This window comes from Onthophagus taurus, chromosome 2, assembly GCF_036711975.1.
Source record: "Onthophagus taurus isolate NC chromosome 2, IU_Otau_3.0, whole genome shotgun sequence".
Taxonomy (NCBI): Eukaryota; Metazoa; Arthropoda; class Insecta; order Coleoptera; family Scarabaeidae; genus Onthophagus; species Onthophagus taurus.
Genome location: NC_091967.1, coordinates 3112091 through 3134100, shown reverse-complemented (window position 1 = coordinate 3134100; position 22010 = coordinate 3112091). Strand labels below are relative to the sequence as shown.

Sequence of the window (22010 nt, the reverse complement as noted above, 5' to 3'; positions counted from 1 at the left end):
ACAGTTCAATTATTGTCTAGCCAGAATTGACTTGTTTTTGTAAAAACGATATGCAGAGGAATGACGAGATAAGCAGAGGAATGATTTTTTTATTTGATACGGCAAAATAATACAATATTAGGCATAATATGCATGTTAAAACCAAAACAGTGAATAGGGAAAACTAAAATACAAACTTGCTTAAAACAAAAGAATATTCAATGCAATAACGAAAAAACGTTAACGTTTTACACTTGAACAAGCAGCTCTTGATCTTCGTCAGAATAAACATCTTCAAACTGTAGCTTATTTTGAACTTTTATGGAACCGCTGATATATCTGCTTAAAGGAGTGTCCTCATCATCACTAGACGTGTCACTAAAGATAGTTCATCATTAAGCCCAATTTTGTTGAATTTAAGGGAACCAATGAAGTATTTTTTATTGCCGTTTATGAAAGTGTTAAGTTCATAAAAGTTTAATCTGATGCTACTTTCATAATCTTCTTTTTTTATTTGGTGTACTTTCATTGTTCCTCTAAAAGTTTGTAGCAAAACATTCTTAAGTTTTTGGGACATTTCATTAATTTTGTCTGCATCAATCTGATAGTAAGTAATGTTCTGAATGTTTTGGCACAGGTTATTCAACATAGCTTTTATTTGACCATATCTGCTCCTTGACCAACCAATCTATCTAACGTCCTTTTAGTAACTCCTCCTATCCCGTCAGGTGCCCCCTTTCCGTGACCAGCTTCTAAATAGTTCCAAGTAAAATTTTTTACTTTTGGGTGCAATTTTGGCAACTCGTTTGCTAGGAAATAAAACATGGTTTTATTACGGTATTGAGTCGACGGTGAGTCACTAATAAAGTGAAGCGTATCAACTGTTGGGTAAGAGTTTGTTATGCACTTTATTATTGGGTCTAAATGCGCCCAAATGGCCGGGACATTATGTAGAAGCGATTCTGATAAAGTGCAAAAGCATTGTTGCTGTACCTCACCTTGTTTGGTATATACAACAACAGTATGTAGAGATATGTTTTCTTGATCCTCCGAAGTGGAATGCTTGTATCTCTTCTGCATATTTCATGTTGTAGTTTTCACTAAAATCCATGTGAATAACCGCCTCGGTAATTCGAAGATTCTCTTTAAGTTCTTTGAGTTGTTTGTACTGATGTAAGGATCTGCCTTTGTACTTCAGAAATGGTATAATACTTTGTTTAAAATCAGCTATAATATCAGAAACCTGGCATTCAACTTTCTTCTTTGATGTCTTTCTAACCTGCTTTTCTTTTTGTGATGTCTTGTCAACATACGTGCATTTTTCTGCCATCCATTTGAAGTAGTAACTGCGTTCCCTAGGGTTGTATTCACGGAATGATATTTGCATAGAAATACATTTATCGCATCTCTAGAACTGGTCATTCCTCTGTGCCTGTCATCAGTCCTCTGGATCTCAGTAATCCAGAGGAATGACGACTTCTTCGTTTATTAGTTTTTAGTTTAGGAAATTGAATGAATCCTAACCTACAAATTGGTCCACGGAAAGGAAACTCATTATTTCGTATTTAAATGAGGGAATGGATGCAACAAAAATATAAATAAATTAAATACACTTACCAGAGGAATGGTCAATCTGTGTGTGACATTAACAATTTGGGAACAAAACGTTAAAAAGAAGACGTATTGTTTTAGTTCGACAACATTTGCTTACTGACACTCTGCAAGAACTAGGTTAGGAAAAGCATATCTGGTTGCGTGCGAAGACATATCGCCATCATATTATTTACGTACTTCTTGCGAGCCAGAGGAATGACCGCTAAAGGTGGTAACATAGTTTCTATCATCTTTTTGAGGGGAGTTTTAAAGTGGAACATGTTTTTATACTAGCTTTACTGAAAGTTCAGGTTTGCTTAATCAAAATGTAAAATTACAAATGAAGAAAGTTAATAGATTTTTGTCTAATATGTACATAATGTTAGACGTCTCCAGTTATAACATGCCAGAGGAATGATATTTTGACATGATTTTTTACTATAATTTAATAATAATAATAAGTATGATTTCATTAACTCTTTAAGAACTCAATATAGCTGGTCTATACTTTTCTAGAAACAATACGATGTTTGTAGAAAGTAATTTTTTAGTCGAAATTGTTACCGGTAACAGCAAAAATGATAGTTTCTATAGAAATACCGATTAATGCCCATGCCGACTCCGGATCCAACTGTCTTTGAAGCATCCATGTACCAGGCAAAATCTCCACTTTTTAGTTAAGGCCCACCCTTAACGATTGACGTTGCTGCTTGGCAAAATGTAGCTGGAGATGTTAAGCTCATATCACTCTTAATCCGAAAATCCCGACGAAATTAACCAATTGGCGTTTGGCCAAGACTCTACATTCTTTTACAAGTAAAACAGTTGACAATTAAGTTGTTAATTATCAAAAATAATATTTAATATTTTTATTTAATTAGTAACTCAAACACATTATTTGCTACTACATATAAAAAATAATTTTTTTACTACGGTATTTTTGTCGTTATACTGTAGGGCGTGGTAAACGTTCAGCACCCCTTTTATTGATTCGTCATCAGGTTGATTTTCAATTAAGAGCAAGTGGTTACCAGGGGAACGGGCGCTTCGACGATCAGATTTTCAGGTAAAACGATGAAGGCGTCTACGAGGCTGAAGCACATGTTTTACATGGCTCACCTGTTACATACCTAAACGACCCCGTCGAGGCGTCTTCATTATAAATATTTTAGGATTCCAGTCTGCGAACCCACTTAGATCTCGTGCTGAGCGAATATAATTACGTTCCGCAAATATTGCGGGGGTAACGTTGCGGTTCAATTTTAAATTCATCTCGCCGCACTCTGTTCCACCCCAATATCCGGGTAACCCCCGTCAACAAGCTTGATATAACTGTGCTAGCTAGAAGATTTTCGTTATATGACGTACATTATTGCTTCTTGTATCACTTCAGTGTGGTTTCGCGAACATTTTGTAGACAAGTGTTTTATTACGGACCGTAATAAATCGCGAATACAATTTCGCGCTGAAAAAGAAATTACCATTGTGAACACAAGAAAAGTTACAACTCGAAAATTTTAACATATAGTGTTACATTGGTTGTTTTTTCTTTTTTGGCTGCGGATCTGCGGTGCTCGGTTGGTATTGTTTCAACAAAACGGGTTCCTTTGAAAGTTGCCACTTAGCGAAGTAAGCGAAACTGACGCAAAGGGTCGGTTTTCTCATACAAAAGGAAAAAATCCTTGGTGGCGTGCGTCAAGCGGAACACTAATTTACATAAATTCCGCGTTTTCTCCGAGCGAGAAGTTTTCCAGAAAACCGGTTTCGTCGCCGTCAACAACAACGACCTCTGGGGACAAAGCGCCACCGGGATAAATGAATTAATTAAGATAGAACGAGATCGATGATTATCGGCAAACATACCGTGACGTCGGAAAAATTGCTTCTCATTTCCACAATGCACGTGATCGGCATTTAACTGTGTTATAGTGGAGTACAGGGTGGTTCAAATTCGATGTCCGAATAGGCTAACTCGGAAACTATAAGAGTTAGAAAAAAAGTAGCTTACATGTCATGATCTCGTTTTTCGAGAAACTGCTAACGCCGAAAACCTCATAGCGCTACCGTCTTTTGTTTTTCCCCTAGAGGCCAAAATTGAAAATATCGTAAAACCAATAAGTGCAATTATCTTTGTTATTATTATAGGTGGAGTATTATAACTACGACATTATATGGACACTTTTTTACAGAGAATTTCATGACATAGTCAAAAAAAAATTTTCGGTTTTAGATTTTGAGATATCATGAGAATTTTCGTTTTTTTAAATGGAAACAACCACTGATTATTCGCTTATTAAATTCGTTATTTTTTTCTGATTACAAAAATATAGGGTTCGACAGGTCTATTTCTTATTGTTTTAGAATAAAGCTAAAAATAAACTTTTTTTATAAAATTTCCATCTAGTGTCGTCGAGGAAATTAAATTTACAGTTTCCTGTAAGTTGCGGGGCGGTAGGTAAAATCTAAAAAGTTAACAATTAAATACGAAGATAACTTCTGGTATTTAAAAACAAATCATTTTTTAATATGTAACATTCTAACATGTCAAACTTTTCAAAATTTTCGTAATTGATCTTAAAAACAGGACTTTTAAAGTGACACTTCAGAAAATTTTTGAATACAAACAAATGTTGCTATGTTTATTTGAATTCAAAAAAAAACATGAGCGCCATCTATCGATAATTTATTAAGTAATTTAAAAATAATATTAAATCGTAATAAAAAATGTGAAATAATGCAATCTATTCCAATTTTTGTGTAAAACATATATAAATTAAACAGTTCAACAAATATATTTGTTTCAAATATCAGAAATATGTTTTTTTAATTTTTAGTTATAGAACCGTAATTTACAGGAAACTGTAAATTTAATTACTTCGACGACACTAAAAGAAAAGTTTATTTTTAGTTTTATTCTAAAACAATAAGAAATAGACCTGTCAAACCCTATATTTTTGTAATCAGAAAAAAATAACGAATTTATTAAGCGAATAATCAGTGGTTGTTTCCATTTAAAAAAACGAAAATTGTGATAATATCTCAAAATCTAAAGCCGACAAAATTTTTTTGACTACGTCATCAAATTCTCTGTAAAAAAGTGTCCATATAATGTTTTAGTTATAATACTCCACCTATAATAATAACCAAGATAATTACATTTGCGGGTTTTACGATATTTTCAATTTTGGCCTCTAGCGGAAAAACAAAAGACGATAGCGCTATGAGGTTTTCGGCATTAGCAGTTTCTCGAAAAACGAGATCATGTCATGTCAGCTATTTTTCTTCTAACTCTTATAGTTTTCGAGTTAGCCTATTCGGACATCGAATTTGAACCACCCTGTACAGTTCCTATATTAGTTTCCTACCTATATTATAATAAATAAGGAAAGAATTGGAATGAAATCAACCAATTTAAAAGTACCTAAACAAGTACGAAGATAGATGTGAGTGATTTGAAAGTTTGCGACGGAACGAACACACGGCTCTTACCTAGATTGTCTAATATAGAATTCCCAGTGTGAAAGCTGGCGAATATCCCGGAGCGCGGCTTGACCTCGTCGAATTCATTGCGGGGGCGTTTTCCCGAAGAACGAAATTCTGAATGGGCAAATAGCCCCGGGATAATTACGGTAAATAGGGCGTGGACGCGTCTTTCGAACGCAGCCGCTTGCGCGTTCGATGAGAAATTGATCGAGTCCTTCGGCGTTGTCATCGGTCGCCGGATCTGGCACTAATAAGATCCGTGTGAGCGTGCTCGTCGGAGACGGGTTTCATTAAAAGTTCCAACTTTTCCGCACGAATGAACACGCTTTAAGTTTCAACGCTTTAATAGGCTATTGCCAAGGTGTGTTTGTTTCGCATGAGTGGTTTTCTAAAAGAAAATTCTTTAATATAAGTCTTAAATGTGATTTACTTTTATATCATTAACGTACAAATATGTTGAATTTAGTGTAAAGTTTTTGAAATAGTTACATCTTTCGTAAACAGCCATAAAAGTTCAGCAGTACAACTCGAACGCTCAAGAATAACAAACTGCGTTCGTTCCGATGTGGCGCTGACTGCATTCGGTTGAATTGCGCGGAGCTCCTTTGAAAAGTGACGCGCCATCTACCCGGCGCAGTTCATCGCGTACACAAATACACCCCTTACCCTCGCTACCTTATCGGGTAGATTTACAACGGGGGTGGCTCTGGGCCGTTCTATCTGCGGCCCGAAATTGCGAGCGGAATTGGCGCATCCATTATGAGAGGCGCTGCTGGTAAATAGAGAATGGAGAACCGATTGTGCTGCCACCGTGAGAGGGAGAGGGGTTGTTCTTGGGCAAATGATATTCATGGAATATATCAAAACACACCGCGGGTGTGCGCGAGATCTTTAAGATGTCTCGTCTTCCTACATCCGGTTGATGAGACAGGAGAGACACTTTGTTAGCGAAATACGTTACATTTCCGCAAATCAAATTAAAAATTTTAATTATATTTTAACTAACACTTTTTATGTTTTAGCGTATATTTTTTGCGCACTATCATCACCCCTTCCGGCAGCATAACCATCACAGGGATGGTAGGGAGTTTAATTTCACTTTAAGCTGGTAACAGTCGTTAAATCGACACGCAAAACGCGCGAAAATGTACCGAGTAAATTAGCGAACCTCGTTTCGTTCTCCCCTACCGAGCCGTTAAATGCAAAACAGGCATAAATTTGATTTAATTATTATCATTAACGGATAATCTAAATTAATTCGCGCTTCTTTTCGTCAAGATGCGCGACATAATCTGCAAATAAGTTTTGGTTTTATTTCCTTTTCATATACAGTGTGTCCCCGGATAGGTGAAACGACTCTTATAAAATGTAAATTTTTTTCGATATTAATTATTGTCATCTTTTGGAGTTCAGCCCTGCTTAGTTAAAGACTAATTTTAAACATATTTTCAAGTTTTAAGAGTTTAAGTGAGTGTTGACACTGAAGCGAAAATTTCTTGTGTGTCAGGTAAAGTACCTTTTCTGTTTACAGTATGGTAAAATGTTACTAAGAAATTTTATTCAGAATAAAAAGTTATGGCCATATGCAAATTTTCGGAATCATCGGCCTACTTTATAAGATTAGATACTTTATCAAGATTTTTTGTTTTGAAATTCAAATTGTTCGGGAGAAATAAACAAACCGTTGTTAAAATGTTCACAAAAAATTAATTGTGTGTTCGCCCACAAAAGAAAACAGTTAATCAGTTTCATCATAATTTTTTTTTAGAATGAATACTTCCTGCTGTAAGAATTCTTTTGATTAAACGCCAACAAGTACTTCTTTTAATTGCAGTAAAAAATTTTGAAAATTTTCCACTAAATAAAGCAATAGCCATATTTATCGGTTTTTCCCCGGTTTCATAACACTGAATCACGTAAACTTTTTCCTCTAATGTGAACATTGTATTTTAAAAACACTTTAAGTTTACTAAATTACAGTTTGGCAGATTAACATTGACAGGAAAGCAATTTTGTTTTTCCATGGCAGTCTTTTTAGAAATAAAATTGTTTGATATGGATTTTTATCAAAGTAGGCCGATCATTCCGAAAATTTGCATATGGGCATAGTTTTTCATTCTGAACAAAACTTCTTAGTAACACTTTCACGTACCGTAAACAGAAAAGGTACTTTACCTGCTACAAAAAAAGTTTTTCTTTCACTGTCAAGACTCACTTGTTTTTTAAAAGTTGAAAATATGTTCAAAATTAGTCTTTCATCAAGCAGGGCTAAACCCCAAAAAATTACAATTAATATCGAAAAAATTTTACCTTTTATAAGAGTCGTTTCACCTATCCGGGGACACACTGTATATTTCCTTCAATTAGCAATCATAAATATTAGATACACAATGAATTAGTTGTATAAATATCGAGTAAAAAGGTTTTCAATTTATAAAAGGGGTATCAGAGAAGAAAGTACCAATACAAAAAGACACGATATTGATTGTAACTGGAGGCCATTGGAATCAATTAGTTTTCTTCAATCCCAAACAAAACCTTCTCTACTCGAGAACTTCCCTTTAGTTCCTTTTTAAACGGATATATACGGATTGTTAGCCGACCATTGATTGGAAGCTACTATTGCGTCCACCTCTTTGCTGCTCTGTATCGAAAACTTTTCAACTGTCGAAATTTATCCTTCCGGCTTCAATTTAAGTCCTTCATTAAAATTAAATTCACATTATCGGCCGGAAAATATTGCAATCATATTAAATTTCAATTTTCTCATGCAAACGATATCTCAAATTTACTGATATATAGCATAAACCCATAAATAATCACCAATGTAATCTATAATCGAATTTTCCTATTACATACGTTCCATTTTAAACTTGATTGCAGTCAATTATGGACAATTATAGTCAATTTAATTAATTACGCTGATTAACTTATTGAAAGCTATACGCGCACTACTATGTCGTACCAAATTGGTTGCCCACTGAATTCATATTATTTCAATTATGATTACGGCTATTTTTGTGATTTCAAACTAAAATATAAATTATAATGACACTCAATAATAAACGTATAAACAACTCGATGAAATCAAGAAACGAACAAAACATAGCGAATCCTATTCCTATATTTAGTTCGTGCTATTTCAGCTCGTTTATCTTTGAGTACTCCATAACACATCACATTGCTTCCCTTAATAGGCAGGGCAATTTTGGTAAGCACCAGTTAAGAGGCGAACATATAACCCTTATTCTTAGTGTTAAAAAAGCAATTAGTCTTGAAGTTGTTAAAAATAAATAGCCTAATAAATTATTAGGCGTACGTATTATATTTATACGATCTGCAAGAAATTCACAAAAGAAATTTATTTTCAACAAAGAGAGGTAATAATTACAGTCGAAGTATGTTTTAAAATGAGAGACCAATATAAGACACAAATAATAACATTTCCATAAAAGAAGATGAACCCTAAAAACTGATGATTAAATTGTGCACTTAGAGCTTGAGAAGGTAGCTCTTATATATCCGAATTGTTTCTGGGTTAGTTTAAAAACTCTGCAATTTAGCTGAGCAACATTGGAATGATCTGTTGAAACTTAGATTTTTGGGTCATTACAGTTTTCAGATCGCTGATGTTGCTTATATGACATAATTAGGAACGTTTTATAATCATAGCAATTCAGACATGGTTATCACAATTCTATGGATAGCTGAAAAGCTTTCGTACAACCATCTTCAATATTACCAATAGCTAACAGCTTCAGAAAATGTGGCATTTGGCTCCTACAGTATTTTTTGAAAGTGACTTTATTTAATACTGAAACATGGATGGGGTCCCTGATAGCGCAGAAGCTGAAAAGAATAAGTTCCTTTAGGAGAAGCATTGATCATACTCAATGATTGTTGCCCCTCAACTTTTGTAAAGATTGATTGAAAAATAAATGGTACAGCAATAAAATTGCACGTAATGAATTAAAATTACTTCATTCGTTAATATTTTTGTATATTATTTTTGAATAAATACATTAAATTTTACAAATTGTCATACCAACAAACCAATTATAAGTTAAATCATATCTGTTCAGAATTCCCAAACATTTCCCTACACCTGTTATAATTTCAGTACGAGCTCCCTGGGCTGAATCGTTCGAAAGCGTAAACTTTCTACAGTGAAGGGCTGGCTACTCGTCGGTTGCTCGTTCCGAAATTTGAATGGCGATGAAAAACGAGGGGCTAACGCCGGGTTTGAATTAATTAGAGTGGAGCTATCGTTGCGGATAAAGTTGATAAACAAAACGAGGGCGAGTGTTTTTGCTCGACCGAGGTGATGAATTCCTTCTCTAGAGGGCGTCTGAGAATCTACCCCGACCGAATTTTAAGCGTACTTTATCCCTCAGTTGCTAGGGACGCAAATTTCAACGGCTTAAACGAATTGCTACGATATTAAGTGTGGCTGAATTGCCGGTATAGTAATTAAAAAGGAAGTGGAACGTCTATCTCCAGCAATTAAGTGTGTTTTGAAGATTTTATACTTTAATTTAACTAAAAAGGACGGTGAAATATAAAGTATACCGTGTATTATTATTTAAAAGTGAGTGGATACATGTAGATACACTTATTTTAGAAAGCTTTGATACATTTTGTCGTGGAACATTATACCTAAAGTACGTAAAAACTAAAAGGTTTATTCTAGTACCTAGATATCACGGCAGAAGAACGCAAAAAAGAAAGAATCTCAACGTGGACTTCGTGATATGCAATCTGGGGGATGGTTAACAACAATAAATCCGGGTACGAGTCCGCCCGAGATAAGGGTCCAGATGGGCCCTAGACTTGGAAAGTATCCGTAGCACATTTTGCGTCACGGTTCCTTCACCATAATAGCGAGCCAGAACTCCCAGTCGGGAGCCGCGTTTTACTTTATTTATTTTTAAGGCGGTTTTTACCGTTCACGGTGAGATGCGCAGTCGCACTGTCAGCACGCCTACTCCGATTTATCGTTGAAATAAGAAATAAACCTTGATAAATATCACTTTTTGTTCACTTTTGGCCGACCATCTGAGGCTAAATGTTGACTGCCAATTTTCTACACCAATTTATCTTTTCTAGGAGGTAAAATGCTTTCTTTCCTTGGTGATAAAGAGGACTAACATCGTTAATATTTGTAGTGTGAAATAAATAAATAATTTGTTACCCTCAATTACTATATCAATGTCTTGAGATAAATAGCAACATAACGTATATCGTACGAATCTTTTAATGCTAATTAAAAAACAAACAAATGAAATCACAGTAGGTACAGAGTTGGTTCAACACGGTACATGTTGAATTTACTAGGAATTTTCAGAGGTTACCCCATATTGTGAATTCCTAAGTTCAAAATTTAATGAATGTCTATTGTACTTCTAGAGCCAACGTGTAGCGAGTTATTTTTGTTCATAACGCGCCACATTATCAGCATCGCGCGGATTGAGGCTTTGACGTTTTGGGTCCAATTAGCGAACATTTAAGCGAGCGCTCTAATGAGAATCCTGCTCGTATATACAGTACACATTCGCCCGCGAACTGTAAAAATAGTGCCTGGGCATCTGTATATAATACGATCGAAGCCTCTCTGTGGCCGAATTTTGGAACCAGCATCAGGGTGGAAATTCGAATATCTAGATTATAATCCAATTAGCGGGGATAAGCATCAACGTATTTATTATAGGAGCTGCACCGCAGTGGTGTAGGATTTGCCTTGGCAATTAGTAGGATTTATTATTAGCGCGTTTGCGTTTCATGATTTCTGTTTTGCTGATTGAAACCTTTTCTATAATCCTTATTTAATGACTGTATTATATATGGATGGCTTATTGTAAATTTACAGTTAAACTATTCCTTAAAATAGACAAATAAAATGACGTCTATATTGATACTATCCAGATCATATCATGTATGCAACCATATTTGTTATAATATCATAAGATCTGATAATCTTTAAGTGTGTGAAACATAAGCGTATTGGTGTCCTTTATGCGTGCTTGGTCGCCATCATTTCGTGCGTAGTGCGAATACATCAATAAAGCTTAAAGAACGCTTCAAAGTTAGGATCGTCAGCTTTCTAGGAGAAATTATTGTTTATTCTTGTCCAGAAAGAAGTTATTATTTTGGATACAAATCAGATACAATGATATTCTCCATAATAAAATATTTGCTAATAAGTCTGCCATTTTAAGTCACATTTGAATGTTCAAATTAGATTATTTTACCTATGGGGAATTCAAGCATTTTCGTCTCTGGCCAGGCGACAAATATCAGGTCTACAAGTATTGCCTAAGTGAAGTTGTGGATCTTTTGATTAATTAGGCGAGGTTGCGTGCGGTCAAGGGTCAGTGATTAATACTGACAATAGTGAGAATAAATAAACTGAGGCCACTTTCTACAATTAACATAAAGTAAGAGATGATATGAGCTGTGTCTAAGGTTAACCTAACCTTTATTTCAGTACAAAATAAATATATTACATTATATTAAACTTTTCTGCTTTATTATTTTTCCAAACTAAATTATTTAGAAAAAACTTAAAAGACAGCAGAAATACCTTGCTTTAAATAACAATAAAATAACAGTGTTTTTGTATCTAAAGCTTATGTGTGCTATTTAAGAAAGATTATCATCGTGTAATATTAAAAGAATGGAAGGAAAACAATAAACAGACCACAATGATGTTGTACGATCCCTAAAGAAAGGAAGTGGTAATCGTTCCAGTTACCCTTGAAGTTGCCATTCCTGATTATAACCTCAGACATCTGGCATTACAGTAACTCCTAAAACCATTCGGTTAACCCTCTGTAGCCGAGATATTTTAGGTGGATCGTCAGTTCGCTAAAATTTCCCTTTCAAAACAACCAAAACAAATTCGAGTAAAAGTCGAAATTCTATTTACCGCAAATTTTAAAAGTTTACAACTCCACCTACACATATCTATCAGAATTAAAGCCCAATTATAAGATCGTATATATGTTATATAAATATGTGTATCATGTAACGAGAACATAGACGTAACAGGGGTGAGTATAGCAGCACCAGCAGGATTCATATGTTTACATTCCAATGTAAACAGTTTGAGTTTAACGTTTCATCAGGTTAAAGTTACCAGCTGGTGTGCTGGGGTAATTTAATGTAAATAAATCCGTAATATTTCGCGGGCATATTATATATATGTAGGATTGATATACTCGCTGCTTGTGTGTGTAGTAGATGTAAAATATATTTACTGAAATGTAAATAAGTCGGCAATCATAAAGTTAATTTAAAACAAATACTTTGTAATAAGTTTTCTATTGTATTGTGTATGTAAATCCCATTTAAAAAATCATTATCGTATTTCGGGGAACATATAATAATTAATAATAATACAGATCGCGGGTATAGCAATTCCAGTTTCCACTCTGAAGCAAATATCACTCTAGTTAATTGAACTATTTTACTATCGTTTGAGGCAGGCTTGGAAACGATTGTGCACCAAGTACATCTCAGTTGGAACTCTCTCACTCACAGAAGGGGAATTCATTTACTAGCTGCGCTCGTTTCAGAACCGACGTACCAAGGAATTAAAAGGACTCTCCACGGAAACGAGACTAAAAAGTATTACTGAATTTTATGTCCAGTCATTAGCAAAGGCGGACTCTATTTTCGGATTAATAGATCCTCGTTATTTAAGATGGCTTCCGTACTTAACTAATTGTCGAGAACCAAAGCTTCGTGTTACGCAAAGAAATTTTACAACGAAAAGGTCCTTTGTAAATGTATGTCTGTAGCGAGTCAAGTAGCAATATATTTCAATATACAATTTAAACTAGAAAATATTGGATACAAGTGTAATTTTACATCCTTTTACTGCACAAAGGAATACAAGAAAATATCGTTTATTAGGTTTTATAGAAATAGTTTTATTACTCGGTAGAAATAAAATATTGCGAATTCGTTCCGTTTCATATAAAATCTTTTGAACTAAATATATTTAATAATCATAAAAATTGGGAATCTGATCAATAATTTCATCAACTAAACGTCATCCTTTCCTTGTTTCACAATTCATCTGGGAACAAAATGAATACAAGGGCGTTATAGGGACTGAAACATTTACGAAATCAATTAATCATGACGAGAGCGCCAGAAATAGGCCCAAACCGCAGGACGTTATATTTCAGAAACGCTTGGGAAAAAAGCAGACGGCTTCAACGGCGTGATGTGTCATTTTTTCAGGATTGTGTTATTATCGCCAGAGCTTTGTACGTGTATTTGTCAGACCCACGACTTTGTTAAATTATTTTGCGAAAACGTCAAAAGAATTAATTTTTGTATTTCACAAACTACATTAAATTTGTTGCTAATATACCAACGTGTAATGAATAATGTAACCTCATTAGAATTGTAGCGCGATATGTTCAAACCGTTTTGCTAGCGGCACCCTGGTACAATTTCAACATAAATTCATCGTTAATCTCATATTTATGGTCGTAATAAATCGCACGTAACTGCGTTCCCATTAATTTAATATCGTTCACCTTCGTCCGTGCGTATTGATTTGGGAATGTGGAAATTACGGGGCGGAAACACCTCAGCCGTAACGGCACTTAGCGATTATAACGTTGTTAACGTCGAGGGAGTTGTAATTACAAACCATTATAATATTATAATCCGAATCGTTACGGACCCGCGAACTTCAAACGTAACCAAACAACCTATGCCCACCTTGTTGGGCCACTTCTCTCATTAATAGGATTTTCTATTTATAGTTGGTAAAATTATTCGTCTATACTAAAATGATGTAATATAGTGTGGGGTGTGACATGTTAAAACGTTAAAGTACATTATATTCTATAATATATGTATGTCACTCATTAGAATTTCATCATTTTCATCATTAGAACTAAACATGTATGTGATACTTTATTGAATTAATTCACTATTAAAATAAAAAAGACTGTACCACAAGAATAGGCAAGTATAGGCTATTTTTTACTCTGACTGTATCGAACCAGTGACGTCAATCTGCGGGGTAATAATCGATACTACAGAGGCATAGGGAATTAGGTAACCTTATGTTCTATAGACCTTGCTATCATACATCACTTTTTATTATATTTTAGGTTATGTTGAAACTGTCAATGGTATATTTTCTATTTTAATGTTGGTAATCTGTCAAATGTGATTGTCGTGTATTGAATTTAAACTTTCTTGTTTTGAATAGGTTGATTTTCAACAGGTTAAAATGAGGTATTACAACATAAACATATTAACTCCCTACATCAAACACACTGAAAAATATAATGGTACAGAGAGAGCAGCTATTTTTAGAATTCGGGAGGTTTTCGTGGCGGTGTGTATGGTTTTGAGATAGGTATATAGTGGTCTTCTTGTAGGTATAATTTGTTCGTTTAGGCATGTTACATCAGGGCAGTTGTTGAGGAATTTATTAATTTCATTGTTTTCCATTATTTCTAAATAGTAACTTTTATTGATATGATGAAGGATTCTGGAATTTTTATCTTCGTTAAATTCATGTTTTGAGTTAAATGTTAAGTGATTTCCGAAGTTGGAGTTATTTTTGTGTTTATGTTCTCTTATTCTTTTTCTAAGGCTTCTGCCTGTTTCTCCATTGTACGCTGCTTTACAAGTGTCGCACTCTAGTATGTACACACCATTGTCGTCCAGTTTATTTATTTTGTCCTTATTGTTTATAAGCATTCTTTCTAATGTTTTATTTGGTTAATAATTATATAATAATAGAAAGTGTTGTAAAATTAATAACTGTAGAAACTCCTGAAGATGCTCCGAAAGGAGCGAAACCGGTAGAGTGATAATAAACACATTTCACCTTTAAGTGCAAAATTTGTTTAATTTTATTAGAAAGGCCAAAACGTAGATGATATTATCCTTGGTGATATTAGGCTCTTGAGGTGCATTGGCGTGAAAGTTTAGTACCATTGCCTAATCATTGAGCTTAATCCAGGCTGGGTTATTCAGTCTCACAATCAGTTCCACTTAGCGTGTTTAGCGTTGATGTCTTCTATAACCATAATTGCCTTCTGTAGGGTTGTGTCTGTATACTGTTGATGGTAATATGGATGTTATCACCGAATTTTACTTGATTATGTATGGATGCTTTGTTGGCAAAAATTTCCCCTAGAATTTCAAAAACTCAATTCACATTTCCCACTTTTATGGACTATTAAGTTTAATATAAAGGTATGTTTCGAGGTCACTTAACATCATTAACGTTAAGCGAATTGAGACCACGGAATTGAATCTTTCAATACAACGATTTCTTATATAGTATTTACAATAGAGCTCTGCACTTAATTTGCATAGCGATGCCCTCCATAAATTTTATAATACCTAGTTCTTGTTCGAAGGCAAGAACCTTCTTTCGTTGAACGAGCTCTTAGTGTAAATATTTGAGTAATGATCTCGCTAAGTGCGCCTAAATGGAATGGAGAGCCAGGATTAGGGCCAGAACCGTAAGACTGTGCAAGGATGCAAGAGCGCAATGATGCGCGGTCCCGGCACGTGTCCCTCGAAACCCTGTCAAGGATGAAAATGTGTTCCGCTAATGGCATGGTTACTACGTTAATAACGCCTCGAAATTGATATTGATGGCGTTAAGTAAGTGCAAACTAAACTTCATTATCAGTGATGTTATCGCTAGATAATATTAGTTATTCTTACACTACATCCTGTTTTCTAATAATACGCTCCCTCTTATGAATGTACTTCATAGTTATCTTATATTTCCTGTGATTCCAAAATAATCCTACTTCCTTAATAATTGTAACAAGGAATGAACGTAAAAGCTGTGTTAAGATTGCTCGAAATGAATGAGTTATGAATTTTTTCAAAAATAATTTTTGGTGCTTCATTGAAATTGTGTGATAACTTCCCGGGGCATTGTATATTTCCATGCATGTATTGATTCAAAATGCGTTTTGTGAAAACCGCAAATTATAAATTGGCGAACAACTCGGCAGTGGCTTTTTCAGTGGAAATTGGATGACGATTTTTGGCTTTGCAATATACGTTGCCCCCTGGCGTTGTGGTATAGCATACAGTGTTATTACTGCTAGAAAGCCGTTGCTCGTTCGTAATTTACTCGGATACGATTCGTGCGTTGATAATGGCGATTCGTTAATGTCCACAAATGTGGTTTTAGCCCCAAAATAACTACCGCGCATTGATGCAACGTTTCTAGAAGCTTTTGCCTCCTACTACAATTAATTAACAAACATTTTCGCGCGTATAATTTAAGTACTTAAAGTGCAAAGTAATATTTTTGTTTTAGAAAACAAGGCAAAGCGAATGTTATTTAAAAAAAGTTGCCGACAGCAAAGGACAAATAAAAGTTCTTCAATCTAAACAACGCCGACAAAATCCTATGGACTCGGTAGAAATTTCCGTCTACCAGTACAACCAACCACGTTTATACGGGCGGCAACCACGGAATGAAACGGGCATTTCGAAATTGAGAAAATGTAAAAAAAGTACCGGATCCTCGCAAATCCTGCCGGCGCGACGTGTAATTCCGCTCAGGGGTCTTTTCAATACGCGGGAAGCCAAACGGGGCTCTGAAAATCCTGGCCTTCCGAAAAAAATTCACGTCGCAATAATTTTGGCCATACCGCGTTCATAAACTCGACGGCTTCAATAATAACACGCGTGGGTGGTCGACAAATTAACGAAAAAACCGTCAAAGTACTGCTGCAGCCGTAACAGAATCCCAAAAATTACGCTATAATTGAGATGAAATATGAAAAACGAGTTTTCAACGAAGTGGAGATAAGCGTAAAGGTGTGAAAATAAAATTGTTTGACTACGTGATTCGAGGGGAATCTAATGTTAAATTAAATGAAGCAGTTACCCGATTGTCAACTTCAGCACGTCAATCAACTTTGCTTTTTTTGTTTGCCTTTGAAAGCTATCCCGTTTTTTAAAATGTACATGAACTGATTGATCGACACATATGATTTCGGTACAATTTGACAGAAAGCAATGAAAAGCATGATTTATGCCAGTTTTAAAGAGGTGAAAGATGTTAAAGTTCGTGATTTAATTATAGATGGGGATAACGTTGTACATAAAGGAGATAAATGTAGCATTGTACCTAACAGACATAAAGGTTAATTTTTGTTCGGCAAAATTGTTGCCCTTGGGGTAAAATAATAAAGAGACAACGGCGTGTGTTACAGAAATTGAAACCTTGGTGAAAACTCGTAGATACGTTAGAGAGGACCCTTCGGTGTTGTTGAAAAGTATATCGAAAATGATACAATTAACATTTGGTTGGAATTTGCCCAAACAATTAGAATATCATTTCTATTCCAAAGAACATTTTCCTTTAATGGATTTTGAATTTTTTAAAGATCAAAGATGTGTTCCTATTAAAACACAATGTTATGTTCCTATTGGAAAACCCGTTACATGCAAATATCGACAATTTGATATCTTCATGGTATGTACCAGATGTGTTTCCGTCAACAACATACCGTAGTTATCTCGTTTTAGTCTACGTTATACGTCCTTGTATTGAGCGAGCTTCATCATTCGTCACCCGATAAGCGAATTACTGTCAATCAGGGAATGTATTGATCGGGACGTCGATGGACATTTTAACATAATTTTTTTAGCTATATATAAATTGCGTTGGACGATTCATATTCTTTATCTATTTTGATAATATTAAAAGAAATGTAAAATGATTTCGAATATATCGTTCTACATTCAGAAGTTGCATAAATCTGTGAGCTTTTTGATATTCCAAAACATTTTGTTTAATTCCACAGTCGAAGTTAAATTGGAATCGCTTTTAATTTAATATCGACGCGAAATTAAATTCTTCGTGTATTTGAACAGTTATTTTTTTATCTGAATAATTTTTTTGTTCGGGTTCAATAAAATGGAATTTATTGGTTTGATGAGTTATTAATATCTTTTGTTGATTTTCCCTTATAAATTGATATAATTAAACGTAGAAAATAGTAAAATGTAAGTAATTTAAAGGTCGTTTTGATATTTGTTTCAAATTCAACAGGAATACATGGGTAATTGGTAATTAGGCCACCAGTTGCGGAACGAACGCATTTGCGTTCGATTTGATTTGCGCGGTGATCGGTGCCGGAAGCGAGCTAATATTTATCCTTTAGGTTCAATTCAAATATTACTACAACAGGCGGTCAGGATGTCGTTTACATCCTCGCCGGATTAATTGTATCGAATATCGGAATCGTGTCTTTGAAAACAATATCCTACTGAATTGTGAATGACACTTTGTGCAGATTGCGCTTGTATGCATCTATCTCATCAAAAGAGATGGCAACAAAGCAATAAATTAAAAGTTAAATAGTAATTTAATTCGATCTATTTAGAGGTGATGTAATTCATTGTCTTTTTAATTTTTCTCATTGCCACAGTATTACATTTTAATCAGGGTAGTGTAAAAACACGATCTGGGGGCAACCACAACAACCTGGTAGAGCGCGATTAGGTACCTCGTAATCCCCCCAACGTACGCTCCTCTACGTTTTACCCCTATACCCAGATAAAACGCGTATCATAAACAACGGTAGGAGGCGTGAGCGGAATGCGATGCCCCGACGCCACCCAACGAGCGTAGCACGTGCATAATAGCTTTTTGTCTCGAAACTACTTCACCCCTGCGCTACTACAACAATTACCGGACATGCGTCGCTTAATTTTCCCAGATTCATGTTTAGATTAGCAAACAGGGTGAGCTCAACTTAAATCAAGTACAATAATCTATTATTTCTCTTATAACCAAAGCAAGCAGTGAAGAATTGTTCATAAAGGTGGGCAGCAAGAAAGCTTTCACCAAGAAGGCCACCAAAAATATAGCAAGACCACCTTAACAGACGGACAAGTCTAAAAGAAAGATGAAGAAGAAAATCTTCTTTCAACTATTCAAATTTTCTACCAAGATTTAAAATCTGGCTTATGCTAATTCTCTGTTTTAGAAATTGCTCGTCGGTAGGCGATGTATAAAATAGAAATCAAATAAGAGACGTACTGTCAGATCTGAATTGATAATGCGGTTTACATTTGGGGTTCATTTCGGATGGTGATCGCCAACCGAGGGGATGCTGAAACGTTTCCGAATGCACTCCCGTGGGTAGGATGATCCCACCAACATGAATTTCATCGTGGGTAATGCAAAGACGCCGGAGATGTAGCTTCACTAGACGACTAAAGCTTAAAGCTGTCGCTCGCATTTTCTATTTAAATATTTATTTCGTCGTTCCAATCTGCCGTTACAATTTTTGGGCTAATTACGCTTAATCCAGGAACGTTTATATAATAATGTACAGCTCATGGTTTAAATTGATTTGAAAACGACAAAAATACCCGTTATTACCATCGAAAATAAGTTAAAAAATCGAATGAATTCTGCGGAGCTCATATTTTATGAACCTTGGTGATTCGAATAGATTCCCATCTGTGCCAGATATCGGGGCGTGCCACTTTTTAAAATGGGACGGGTTTTCAATTCGGATCAGACGAAAGGGAAAGTTTTGCGACTGAAAAAGTAGCTAGGTCATATTTCAGCAGACATCTGGTGACGAAATCAACCGACCGATTGTGAAATACTGCCCATTCAAATTCTCGCCCAGATGCCAGTTAACGGTTCAACTTTGATTGAACGAGAATCGGGGTCTTCCTAAACTAGTTCGTTTAAACTTTTCGTTTAGAGTATATCTCGTTGACAATCAAATCGAAAAATTCAAGGTTATAGTGTTCTTGATAGAACAACTTTTAAACAATATAGAACAAGTTACTCTAATCGCTTTAGAAAGCTTATAGAATACGAAGTTACTTTACACCGAACAATAGGTTATGTAAGTAATTTTGTGTAATTATGTGTTACCCATGATGTGACTACATACGTATAGAACGCATCCAATCCTGCAATAATTAGGCAATCAATATACGGTAGTAAACCAATCTCGGATAACTTCAATACACAGCACTAAAGCTGATATTGACACATAAATCAAATAGCTCCTCTAACAGCATGAATCTTAATCGGACTATTTCTGATTTAGTAACAATTGTAAGTTCTTTCTATTCGAATAAATAAATTTTAATACTTCTCTCGTAACAATTTGATAAGTTAGCGTGAAACACATCTTCTCTTCTGACTTTACAAAGGTATGTAAGGTGTACGTAGAAAGACGTCTCGTTTTGAAAATATGCAAAGGTATGCAAACTTACCCTTTGTCGACCTCTGCTCGAACCAGGATAGCTGCCATCGCCCTGGCCTCTCTGAAACAGAAAATTCAGCACGTAAAATCAACCCTACATTGTTGTTCTACTCCATCACGTATACTCATACACGCATGCATATACTCGCATGCACAGATCAGCTTAAACGTCAACTTATTGATTTATGAGATGCTAAGGGGAGGGAAAGATCATTTAAACCGAAAAAAATGTTTGTTTTAAAAGACTATGAAAACGAAATTCACGTCGAATTTTTTATGTATCTGGATGAAAGATTTATATCTTTTAGTGGTGAAATGTGATGGGAATTTCGACTTTATCGGTGGCGTTAGCGGAATACAGAACGTAATATGTATATGGAGCAGGTGGTAGCAGTTGGTAGAAACGGCGCAGTTGAGTCATTAAACAAAAAGATAAGTTTCCGTTTATCACCGATGCTTATCGCAAAGCTACAGTGATACAATAAAGTCTACATACAGCCCGGAAAATGATAATATCTCAGTTTCCGAAATGTAATTCAATGAAATTTTTTAACAAAACATGTAAGAAAAACTATATAAGCTATTATTAATCAAGGGGAACACAAAACATAATCATATCTTTAACTCAAAAAAGTATGTCCTGTAGTTTCTTGTAAAGACTCCCATTTTAATACTGGGTCTGTCATGATCAAATTCCACAAGATTCCGGGGTTTTAAAAATCATTCAACCAAGAAAGTCTGTGGCAACCCATGAAATACAAAGCAACCATATATTTACACTGAAAGTGATGATGAGGTCAACTTCAACCTTGAGAATTGTAGTCAACTTGTCAATAATTAAAAAACAGCAAAGTAGAGGAGAGAATGGACCCAGCTTCCTTCAGCGTGATGTGATCTCCTGATTTAGAATGTATCGGTTCCCCATAAAGTGTATCGATGCCACTGGTATCAATTGCAGCTCTAGCAGAAATATTATTGGTGTTACGCATAGTGTTCTCATAAGTGAGTCTCTTTTGATGTTACGAAATAATTACAATATTGATCATTAGTCCACCTAGTTTGCGGTTTCTTTGTACTTATACACACATATCCAGGGCCTTTGACAATTAGAGCATCGTAGCGTAATTGGTCACAATCAAAGGCCATTGAGTAGTTACGGTGAATTTGTGGTGAAAATGGAGGAAGTTGTAATGTTCTAATAGCTTCAAACTATAAATTGCGTCTAATGACATATAATAGTTTATAGAGAAATAAAAACTATTTCGCAAAAAATCTTACTTAACCAAACAAACATATTTGAAAATGGTATAATGATGTTATAAATGTTTCTAAAATATTATATATAAGACTAGAAGAGAACTAGTTGCATTATTTGGCTTCAAAGGTAGGTAGCAATAATAAGGAAGCTTGCGTATCGAGGTCTTTTAGGTATCAGCCAAACATAACAGTCGCATAGTTGGTAAGCAGAGCATAGAGGGTTTCGAAGGAAGACGCTGGCGGCAGCACAAAAGGGTGCGCCCACCTTTAAAGAAAGACACGTACGGCGGGGGAGTTAAGTAGACGGGAGCGGCGAGGCTACTGAACAATGCCTCACCACTCACCCCGTCCATTGTTCGCCCTTACTTGTTGTTTTTAAACGGGGGGTGGTGCTCTTTAGAGGAGCTACCCGCGCCAATTGACGTCGGCTTAATTATTCCGAAG

At 35.3% G+C, this 22010-nt stretch overlaps 1 protein-coding gene and 1 long non-coding RNA gene across 16 annotated transcripts in view; both read right to left on the bottom strand.

Moving 5' to 3' along the window:
* The window catches only part of LOC111415128 (disintegrin and metalloproteinase domain-containing protein mind-meld), a 259766-nt gene that overhangs the window by 25275 nt on the left and 212481 nt on the right, over positions 1–22010 (bottom strand). For all 15 annotated transcript variants that reach the window (XM_023046660.2, XM_023046654.2, XM_023046662.2 and 12 more), the window contains exon 4: positions 20320–20370. In XM_023046660.2, coding sequence (XP_022902428.2) covers positions 20320–20370 — 51 coding nt within the window. The remainder of the gene's footprint in view (positions 1–20319; positions 20371–22010) is intronic.
* On the bottom strand, positions 70–1747 carry LOC111422633 (uncharacterized). Its single transcript, XR_011639568.1, has 2 exons — positions 1597–1747; positions 70–1503 (listed from the first exon to the last, which is right to left on the bottom strand). It is a non-coding gene; the product is annotated as an uncharacterized lncRNA (long non-coding RNA).